At 49.9% G+C, this 10752-nt stretch overlaps 1 protein-coding gene across 5 annotated transcripts; it reads right to left on the bottom strand.

The window, feature by feature from the left end:
• Positions 1 to 100: 100 nt before the first annotated feature.
• Positions 101 to 9678, bottom strand: VPS11 (VPS11 core subunit of CORVET and HOPS complexes). Of its 5 annotated transcripts, XM_086766250.1 has the most exons (16): positions 9521 to 9678; positions 8995 to 9143; positions 8685 to 8820; positions 7448 to 7611; positions 7096 to 7343; positions 6491 to 6692; positions 6059 to 6210; positions 4888 to 5074; positions 4345 to 4488; positions 3679 to 3867; positions 3207 to 3368; positions 2600 to 2739; positions 2084 to 2286; positions 1385 to 1556; positions 1050 to 1272; positions 101 to 371 (listed from the first exon to the last, which is right to left on the bottom strand). In XM_086766250.1, exons 1-16 carry the CDS (start codon positions 9672 to 9674, stop codon positions 207 to 209), a joined length of 2790 nt encoding a protein of 929 aa, XP_086622376.1. In that variant the 5' UTR covers positions 9675 to 9678; the 3' UTR covers positions 101 to 206. The 5 variants fall into 5 exon arrangements, 4 of the variants coding, with proteins under 4 accessions (XP_086622376.1, XP_086622377.1, XP_086622378.1 ...); XR_015261042.1 differs by lacking the exon at positions 101 to 371 and having other exon boundaries at positions 1135 to 1272; positions 1385 to 1488; XM_086766251.1 differs by lacking the exons at positions 101 to 371; positions 1050 to 1272 and adding an exon at positions 1671 to 1787 and having other exon boundaries at positions 1428 to 1556.
• Positions 9679 to 10752: the final 1074 nt, after the last annotated feature.

The raw sequence follows: 10752 nt of genomic DNA, 5'->3' as shown, positions 1-10752 counted from the left end.
GCGGCTCCATAGCGCGGGCCCGCCCCGCGGCGTCACATCCGGCCGGCCCCACGTGACCGCCCCCCGCCCCGGCCCCGCCCGCTCGGCACTCAGAGGGCGCTGCCAGTTCGTCCGGTTTATTTTGGGGGTGGGCGGGGGGACAGCGCAGGGGCAGCCCCCGTACAGGTCGCCCGCGGACGCGCAGGGGAGCCTCATCGGACCCGGGGTCAGGTGCTGCGCTTGCTGTGGGCGAGCGGTTCCCGGTGCAGGCCGGCCTCGATGGTGGTCGCCACCTTTCCCGAGGGCAAGTCCGTGATGAGGGTGAGCTTATTGAAGACGCCTCGCCCGAAGTAGTCGGCCACGACAGAGAAGCCGTCGTTGGAACACTTGAGCTGCGGGACACAGAGCAGCAGCATCAGCCACAGCCGCCCCGGCCCCTTTCCCTTCACTCCCAGCGCCCAGCGCCAATTTGTTGGAGGCGCAGCAGCGCCCGCTGCCCCTCGCCGTCCTGCAGGCTCAAGGCCAAGCGCTGCCTGAGCGGCTGCCTCTGGCCATTCCAGCCCTTGGTTCCATCCCACATTTGAGCCGTGCACGGAGATGGTAACAACCATCCTCAGGGGGAACGCGACTGCCTCAGCTGCTCTCGTTTCCACACAGTTCTAGCTAACGCTCCGTTCTCGCCTGCACCACTTCGTCCTCGGGAAACACCACCCAGACACAACGCTTCCCCGACGGCACGGCCCCATCCCCATCCCGATTCACACCACTTTTCTCCCTAATTTGTTCTCTACACCTTGTTCACTAGCTGTCACGCCGGCCAATAGGTCCCGATCCATTTTGGGGTCGCACGGGACTAGTTTCTCTCTCATCTCTGGAGAGCATCGAGGACTCTACACCCTAAACATAACGCAGTCACCCTATGGCCGAATGCCTCATTATTTACAGTCAACATAAGCTTGTTTACAAAATGCTTTGAGCCTCACCCTTCTCCACCACCAGCCTCCAGGGATCAGTAAATTAATCTAAACCCCATTTATTTAAACGTGATGAGGCAGGCAATGCTACCCTACCTGATGCTGAAACTGGTCGTGCAGATCTCTCTTCTGCTCCTGCGCTCGGATCATGTCCATGACTTTGCGATTTTCTGGCATGCAAGTCGGACATTCTGCATCGCTCTCAGAGTAGCTTTCGAAGCAATGCTGGTGGAAGGAATGACCGCATAGGAAGTGGACCGAAGGCAGCTCCAGGGCACTGGTGCAAATGCTACACTTGGTCTTCTGAAAGATCTTGGGACTGAGAGAGCGAGAGGAGGCAGACAGGCGAGAAAGACACAGCACAGTTTTCCTTACTAAAAGAAAACAACGGTTCTGTCCTCTAATAGACAAGACAGCACACAGTCCCGCACCTTGCTTTTAGCTCCTCGATCTCCTGGCGGATCCTTGTAGTTTCTTCTCGGTATTTTTTAATTCTCTGCTCATCCTGCTCTATCTGGCGGCTCTGCTTCTGCAGCTTGTTGACAAGATAATCCTTAATCACAGAGAGTGTGGCTGTGGAATTGTGAGCCAGCGTCTGCACAACTGAGAGCAGCCAAGATGTTAGTTTAAACACAAGCAAGAAGACTGCAGCGACCCTAGTCCCAGCTGGACAGATCGCTTTCCTGTAAAAGGCCACACATAGCCCAAGACAGTCACCTTTCTTACTGAATCGGAGAGCTCATTTAAAGACTCGATTTCAGTTTGACCTCTTCCAGAAACGGGTGACTGGGAGCATGCTCGGACAGCTCAGACCAAAAGGGGCAAAGCAAGGGTCTAGCAGATTAGAGTCCGTTTCAACACCTCCACCAAGGCACAGCAGGAATTTCAGCAAGCCCTCCACCTCCCCACCCTGACGGAACAGAAACCACGTACAGATATCTCCATGATTGATACTGCAGATCTTTTTTCCTAATTAAGAAGCTGCGACTGCCAGAGCAGGTTATTAGTTCAAATGATGGGCTAAAGCTTCATTGACACTTCTCTCAAATTTATAATCTACAGAGTGCTATGAACTAGCTGGTTTTGGGGCTTTTTTTTGGGGGGGTCGGGGTGCCAGATGTCATTATTACCAAGCAGCGGAGGCATAAGGTTCTTGTTCTCGATGTGTTTCAGCACCGCAGCTATGTACTCTTTGCAGTCCTCCTCTTTCCGTGCAAAGTAGCCGAGAGCCTGTTCCCAGAGACAAGCCTCTTGGTCTCCATAAAACTCGCACACCTCGATCACCTTCTTGTACTGCTCATTCTGCATGTGGTAGTGCATGATCTGTTGGAAACTACAGGAGAAAGACTCGTCAGCTGCAACAATCCATCTCTGACGTTTGAGTTGTTGCAGGGACCTCAGGTTTTCACCCAGCCCTGCAAACCCCAGACATCCACACAGAAGCCAAGACAGGTCTGTCATTCACTCTCTGTGTAACTGCCCTGCTCTAACAAGATATTTCCAGCTGAGCAAAGATCTACAGTTCCCACCTGGAGATGCTAACAACTAAAGAGGTCGCTACCTTTGTCAGGCAGGGACACTTAAGGCTCAGAAATCTCTGCAGCAGAGGGGAGGGACAGGACTCTACAGACAAGAGCAACACTCACAGTTTGCCTTGCTCATAGAGGTAGAGGACACCATCCTTGAAATTGTGCATCTGACACAAGACCAAAGCCTTATCAAAGACCGTTCTGAACCTTCCACTCTTCAGGAGGGTGAGGGCTTCATTGTGCAGCTTCTCCTTGATCTACAGAGAAGGGGGAGAGGTGAGGGAGGGTAACACGCACACACATACACAGAGAAAAGATTTTGCACTAAGACCTGACAACAATTTGCACCTCTTTCAAAGAGCAGAACAGTTTTGCTGTTTGCTCTCCATCCCTTTTAAGCAAACAAGAGGGGGTTTCTTTTGCCCAAACAGCCAGCACCCTCAGAGATCAGGGCAAGCAAACAGAGCCACTCTTGCAGGAGAGGCATCTGCCCACAGAGGTTCTATTGTCTGGAATCTGTTCTTAAATGAGATTCCTGCAAAACAAGTTCAGCCTCATTGAAAGGAGTATTCTCCCATTTACGTGCCATCTGTCCAACACAGCCCATGTATTGCCTCATGTTATCAATGCCCATCTGGAAAGGTTACAGGTCGGCAGGAACACAAAACAGTATTGCAAGACACCACATCTCCCTCTCAAAACACAAAACTGGAGGAGCTCAAACCTGGTCATCCTGTTCGTGTGCCCAGTTCTGGAGCCGAAGTTCCAGTAAAGTGTCATAGACGCCCTGCGGAGAGTCAGCCTGCACCTCAGTCATGTGCTCCAGAAAAGCTTTCAGTTCTCGGGAGTTGTTTGCAAAGACTGGAATGAACTCCTCTGAATTAGCCTGCAAAACAGCCAGAAAAAGTCAAGCACTCGATCAGTCTCAGCCAGACTGGCGCTTTCTCCCTGCCCTGTAAAGCGCTTGTTCCTAGAACGTGTGACGCGACGGATACAGCACGGTACAGGATGCAGATTACAGCAGGAATCAGTTCTGAGCAATAGCTTTAAGCCATCTCTTGTCTCCAGGACTACCAGGACAGGGCTTCTCATTACGCCTTAAAACGTCAGGCCTGCACCACGAGGCACGCAGAAGCACTCATATGCTGCAAAGTTACTACTCGAGATCAACAACTCTTGGTCAACGCAAACCGTACCTTTTTTCCCTCCAGCATCCCAGGGCCTTCATTGTCTCCCGATGGCCGGTAATCGGTGCAAAGGATTTTCAGCAATTCTGTGGTCTCGTTCGGGACATGGTGCATCAGGATTTTACCATACCGCTTCATGTTACTCTCTGCCTGATCAAAAGGCAGCTTTCCAATGTAGCGCAGAGCCTCTTGGTAGTTCTGTGGAGGCAGCCAGCAAAACCATCACGCAATGTCAGCCTCTGCTCTCCACTTCGAGGTTAGGACAGAAAGCACTGAAGACACGCTGCAAGTACGCCACAAACACCGTTTGCTCTGAATTATCACCTAGTCCACTATACCTGCTTGTTTTCCTCCTCAGGGAGGAAGACTGGCTGTGGCCCAGGGAAAGAGAGCAAGAATGAGATCAATCTCTCACTAACGACCCTCCCTTCTCTAAGGGCACAGTAAAAAGCCCCATCTGAAACAGAACAAGCAAGAGCCTCTGATTTCCACCCCTAGCCAAAAGCGGAAAGCCAACACAGGAGGAGCAGCAGGCATTGTTACCGCTGCCTCAGCGGTCCTGTCAGCTGGCTGGCTGCCGGGAAGAGGTCAGTGAAATGGTATTCTCACTAAAGAGGAGGGCAGAGAAGCGGTATTCTCCCCAGTAAGGACATGGAAGCAATAACGTCTCCTCACCTTGATGTCCTCTAGCTGGATTTTGAGGTACCACTCATGATGCGCGTGCTTCTCTGCCAGATACACAGCATGGGAGTAGTAACCTGCTTGACGAAGCACCTTGATTGCCGTTTCCACATCGAAGCGGACCTCGCTCTCACTCGTCTACGAGAACAAAAGCAGAAAGATGGTCCCTCAGCAACGTTCCCATGCAGCAATCATTCACGTAAGAGGAGGAAAGCTAGAGCAGGGACAACTTAGTACCTCTCCTGCAAGGGAAAGATCCCGTGTGCAGAAAGGACGTAATCTAACCGCCTCTCACAAGCCTGCCAGTCACACCAGCAAAAGCCAGCACGCTCAAGACTCAAAGATGGCAAGCCAGCCAAACAGAACGTAACCAACAGCTTGGAAATAAAGGAGTAAAGAGACAGGGGTACCGAGGGACAAATCAATTCTTCTCTCTCTCACCAGCCCCACGGAAGCCCATTTAGAACGCCACCACTACCCTTTATTAATAACGATGAGGACATAACAACTTTGCGCGATTTCCCCTTCCCCCGATACCTTAATGAACTCCTCCAGCTTGGAGCTGTCTTTCAGTTTGGTATAGCAATTCAGCAGAAGCGTAGTATGGTCTGCATTGGCCAGGGACTGCAGATGGAGCGTCTGCAGGTAAGCAGTGAGGTTGTGGATACGCTGAGCGTCCAGGAATTTCCGAATAACATAAGACGGTTCCAGCTTCCCTATAGTTCTGGGAGGGGAAGAGTCACGTTACAAGAGACCGTAGAGCCAGGAAGTCAAAATAAATGGAGACATTAACAACAGCGCACAGAGAAGCCTTAACTTTGGCAGGAACTAACCCACTTGAGAGCACTTGGTTACGCATCAGAAGTAACAAGTGGTTATGGTGTAAGAGCACCCATCCGCACGCCCAGTGAAACAAACAATCCTCTACAAAGGCTGCGATCGGACAACAGTGACAGCACACAAGGAGTTAATCCCCCTTTAAAGGAGACCATGAGAAGACGGACTATGCTCTAAGCTCACAGCTAACTGGGAAGCCCCCCAAAAAAGGGGAAAAGAGCTACGTTTTCCTTCATTTCAGTCACATAACTCAAAGTCAGCTTTAAACGCTCATGCCCACACAAAGGAGTTTATCCACACGGTTACCCTGATGCTTAACGCAAACTGACAATAAAATACATGCCAACTCTCACTAGATGTCGGGACTCCCAAATTTCAGTTCTACATGAATGTAACAGTGGCATTTTAAAGGGACTGAACGTGAAGGTTTCAGTAAGCCCCAAAACAGGCTGTTCCAAGTTTTAAAAAACCCGGGATGTTTTAAAACTGACACTGAGCTGTAGGAGCGTTTTCCAAGACAAGCGCCATACAGGGTCAAGTCACGTCATCCATCTTACAATCCCTTGTTTATAATGACGTCATCAGGCCCCACTCCATCCCAACGTGCCTTCATTATTCACGTTAAAATATGATCAAAGAGGAGAACTTTATCCTAAGGTGTACAGAGTGACTTTCAAGCAACTTTTTCTGAGACTTCTAATCTCACTAACGCGTTTCTCTCTACCAGTAGAATCTTCACCTCATGTCATGCTTTTTTTTTGTTTGTTTGTTTGTTTTGTTTTGGCTCTATTCCTGGGCTGAAACAGAAATCAGGGCCTCTGTAGCTGCCAGCTCTACGACACTATCATGGCTCCACAGGACTCTCGCTTACCGGATATATTGCTGGATGGCTCCATCGTGGTTCCCCTTGTTATACAAATGATCGCCGTACTGCCGGAAAATCTCTGACAAACCATCGCTGTCCAAGTGGTGGCTCTTGGCCAGGTTAATGGCCATTTCAAATAAGTTCTTTCTGAACAGCATCTGTTAAATACACATAAGAGCAGTATGAGGGAAATGCCACCTCGCAAAACAAGTTCAAACACGCCTGGAAAACAAGTCCTTTCCTCTTTTTGGTGCTGTACACAAACGTGTGCTTGAGCTTTTACATACCAAATGCCTTATAACACTGCTTATGCTGAAAAGCTACCAGATCACTTGTCATGCAACTCACTTACCTGAACATTTCGACTTTTCTATCTGCAGAGCCAGTACAATCTTGCAGACACAAGGCAGAGACTAATAAGAAAACAGATTTACGTGCCTCGAGTTTGGTTTGCGTATCCTTCTCCTGCAGCACATGAATCTTCCCATCTCTGGTCAGTACGTACAGAGAACCCCACTCTGCTAAGACGTCCACTATATCATCAAAGATTGAGCTGTATGCAATGAATTTGTTGCACAAGTCATAGATATTCAGGACTTGTTTGTCTGAATTCTGTGCCTCGTTCCCAGCAAACTCTGACCTGGAAAGCAGAAGAAAGTTTTAGAAAACAAGGAGAGCGTAACTTGCATTCTTGATATGTATGCAAACTAGGGGTGTCCAGAGAGCAGGACAAACGGAGTTCATTTGGGCGATTAAATTAAGCGGACCCAGAGGCAAAGCAGCATGTATTTATACACAAATTCCATCTACGTGTTAGACTGAGAAATTCAAAGGACTGGAAAAAATCCCACTCATTCAGCATGCTTCACTGTGTTACTCTGACAACGGAAGTTAATCGATATATGGGTCCAGATGAATCTTAACAACCTGTGACAAAGTTGCAATTGGCCCCCAAGAGCAAAGCTCCACAGGGAAGAAGGAAAAGGACGGAAAGCAGGAAGCTGCAAGAGCGAAAAGAACTCATCTGTTCTGAGGAGCCCTACTTTGGAGAAGTCTTTCGGTCCTTGGAGACAATAATGAGGTACCCCCGATACCAGTGGACAATCAGCTTTTGTCCCTCAAAGGCAAAGCATGGGCCACGTTCGTCTGGTTGATAAAGGTACACACATTCATTTCCTGCCACAATGAACTGGAGATCCTGGGAGGGGTCGCTGAGAGATGAACAGCGCAATCCGCAGCCGTGAGTGTCCAGCTCCAGGTGAGGATAGTCTTTCACTGAAAGCATATAAGACTACAGAGGAAACGCAAGGTTTTGGAGATCGCTCTGAACTAGACTCCAAAGCCAATGCAATTTGCAAGTCAGAGTCTCATTTTTTTTTGCAGTTAACTTCCCACCTGGATGTTCTCTGTGGTCACCACAAACAGATGCATTGTTTTGCCAGACTGTCGGAAAGCAAGGCCAGTAACCGGGTAACTGCCTTCATGGAGGAGCTGGGTCTTGCTATGCCGGTCTCGAGTGATATCTCCTTTTGTAAGTACAACGCTTCCGTCTGCAAAACCTGGTGAAGGGGACAGACTGAACTGTTACCTATATGGCACACCCAACATAATATCCAGTGTAAGTTAGGACAGCTCCAGTCAGCGACAACACCTTGCTCGCCAGCAAGGTATTAAGTAATAGGATCGCCGCAGGTTCTCGTGTCAAGGCAGTACGTGCCACACCACCCCTGATTACTCCTGTCACAGTTCAGAGATATCACCTGACTGCACACAGGATGTCACTGCTCAGCAAGGTTCAGCTTGCTTTCCATACACAACCAGCACTTGCAGGTTATTTTTGTCCGAGTCTGTCTATATTTTGTTTTACGAACAGCTTTCCCATCCACCAACTCTATCATTTTAATTCACTTGCTTATCTGAAACATACTGGCTGCAAAAAGACTAGAGGAAGATTTCCTAGGAGCGAGTAAAAGGCGTGGTTTTCACAGATCCCCAACGGCCCCCCATCCTGCAAGTTGTTCCAGGATTGAAGGCCAGAAAACACATATGGAAAGCTTTTTGACTTCGGTGCAGGGACCGACTCAGTGAAAGCGCTTGTAACCTCACCACATTACTGCTCTTACTCTGTCAGAAGTTAAGTGAGAAATATTAGAAAGGAATGGTTAAATCCAAAAAGGGAAATTGGCTTTTTTCTTTTAAAAAAAGGTTTCTAAACAGCGCTTGGAAAAAAAAAAAACTCTGTAACATCGGGTGTCACAAAACCTATGTTTTTTCCTGTACTACAATAAAAGCTAAATTCAGTACTAAGTTCAATAAACGCATAACCTAACTGAGTGGCAGGGAAAGACGACATCAACTACAAATAGGTGCTTCCCTTTTAAGTACCAAAGCTGTTACTGTAATATATACCAGCTCAGGCTAAATTTACATATTTATCTTCTCGAGCTCTCTGACAGTGCCAGATAGACTATCTCTCTGTGAGTACAACATAAAAACTGTGAAGAGAAGTTTATAAAACTAGGAAGAACTGTCAGGATGTTCTATGCTGATTTTCGTGCTATCTACTAATTTTCCTTACATCTGAGTAAGGACTGTGATATTTTCCTTAAATTTTCAGTTCAGCTTTACGTACCAATAGCCATGAAATTAAGATTCTCGTGGACAGTTAGGCAGGATACAACTGTGGGCTTGTTACCGGGTATTGCTGGAAAAATTCGTGTGCAAAGAGGATTGCCACCATCTCGTTTCTCCAGGTTCCAGACTTTAACCTAAGAATAATGATGATCTGGCGTAAGCAAAGCATGAGGTATCAGGAGGCATCAAACGTGACAGTGTCCAGAACAAGCAAACTAAGAAAGGTAAGGTGAACCAAGCCAGTCACAGTTCTCTTAAGAAAGACCCATAATACAAATGCATTTTCCTCTCTTTATAATTTGACTTACCAAGGGGTTAATACCCTCTTCATCCTCACCAACAGAAACCAAGATACTGTGCTGCTTCAGCTGGTACAGATGCGTTACCCTTAGCTTGTAAGCTTGGAAACTACTGAGTTGAAGGGACCGAGGCAAAAACCAAATCTGACCTTCCATATGTATATCACAGTTAAGGCACACAACAGGAGAGAAAAAAAAAGAAAAAAAAAAAACACAAACAAAAAAAAACCACCAAAAAAACACAAAACAAACCAAAAAACCCACCCCACACCTCCAGTTATACCAGAATCAAGACCTTCATGCCTGCTTCCCGCTGATCTCTGGTAAGTCTACAGCAAACCTGCTGCTGCACAGCAACCCACGAGCACCCAAACTTTTAACAGTTTATTTTTAACGGGCAAGGGACAGCAGAGCGCAGGAAGCTGCCGCCTTCCCAAGGCTGGAGCCCCCCAAGCCTGGGCGGGAGCCTGCGCCGCAGTCCCGGCCCGGCCCGGCCCAACCCACCGAGCCCAAAGCCCCCGGCCCCGCCGGATATCCCCGAACACCAGGCTTCCCCGGCCCGAGTCACAGACTGCGATGCCCGGGGGCAGCGCGAAGGGCTTCCCGCCGGCCCCATCCGGCCCCGGCGGCTCCTTCACCGTCTCTCTGTCGAAGAAGACGAAGCGCCGCCACTGCAGGTAGGCCGCCATCTTGGGGCCGGGCCGAGCCCACTCGCTCCTCACGTGACCGGTGTCCCGGCCCCTGCAGGTCGGCCGCCATCTTGGGGCCGGGCCGAGCGCGCTCGCTCCTCCTGTGGCTGGTGTCCCTGCTCGGTACCGGCTGCGCCGCTCGAGGCCCTGCGGGCCCTGGCCCGGCTTTTGCTGCGGCCCAGCTGCCCCCGTACTCCAGAAGCTCGTCTGCCGACGGACGTGCCTTGGCGCCGGCCTGGTGTCACAGCTGGCTCTGTACCGGTGCGGTGCAGCCCAGGAGCGTCGTCTGGCCGAGTCCGGTGCCCGCGGGCAGCGCTGCAGGCCCAAAACCCCGTGCGGGAGCGCCCGAGGCAGCACCGGCTGCAGGCTCTGCCTTGCGACGCCCACCACGGGCTGCCTGGCACACTGGGGTCCCGCACAGCCCCAGGCCCGTCCCGGGAGCGGGCTGCAGCGGGAAGGATGGAGGCTCCCAGGCCAGCAGCACCCTTTTCTTGCTGTACATCATCAAGTCCCGCTTTCAGCCGTTTGTGGCATTAGCTGCTGTGCTGTCCTCTGCACCATGCCACAGCTGGGCTTGGCCGTAGCCTTCCCCCAGCCCTCCGACAGCACTGCCTTTTTTCCCCCCGCTTCCCACACTAGAAATATTGACATGCGAGCTCCTAATACGACAGAGCTGTCAGTTTACACTTCTAAACCAGACAAGAAGTAATTAATCATTAGACTTTCATTTGGGCAGATTTTGGGGGCTCACCTATGCTTTGGTCAATGGAATTTTTAACCGAGAGCAGGTGACAGCACAGCCAGCTGAAACCAATATCCCACACATTTTCAAAAGCCTGCAGAAGTCACTGTGCTTTGTACTTACTTTCTTTCGTGTCTTTATTCCCTTTTCTTCACCAACCAGGAGAGAAGAGAACGTGTTTTGAGTTTCACGCAACTCCACACAGTGCTCAAGGGCAGCTACTGTAAACCAGGCCAGCTCTAGCTAAAGAATCCAACCAACGGAAGAACGCCAGGATCTGAGTGAGGAGGACAGCATACACAATTACTGCTGCATTTATGCCAGACAATTACCTGT

This window comes from Chlamydotis macqueenii, chromosome 24 (genome assembly GCF_036417535.1).
Source record: "Chlamydotis macqueenii isolate bChlMac1 chromosome 24, bChlMac1.mat, whole genome shotgun sequence".
NCBI classification, from domain to species: Eukaryota; Metazoa; Chordata; class Aves; order Otidiformes; family Otididae; genus Chlamydotis; species Chlamydotis macqueenii.
This window is presented reverse-complemented; position numbering and strand designations above follow the sequence as displayed.

Bases quoted from the DNA above. Each gene is read 5' to 3' on its own strand.
- VPS11 (XM_086766250.1), bottom strand. From the start codon at position 9,674: ATGGCGGCCTACCTGCAGTGGCGGCGCTTCGTCTTCTTCGACAGAGAG. The intron at 3,868-4,344 runs GTGAGGAGACGT...CTGCCTCCACAG, and splicing joins TCCAGCTAGAGGACATCAAG to AACTACCAAGAGGCTCTGCG. The intron at 1,557-2,083 runs GTAATAATGACA...GGCTGCTCTCAG, and splicing joins CCTTATGCCTCCGCTGCTTG to TTGTGCAGACGCTGGCTCAC.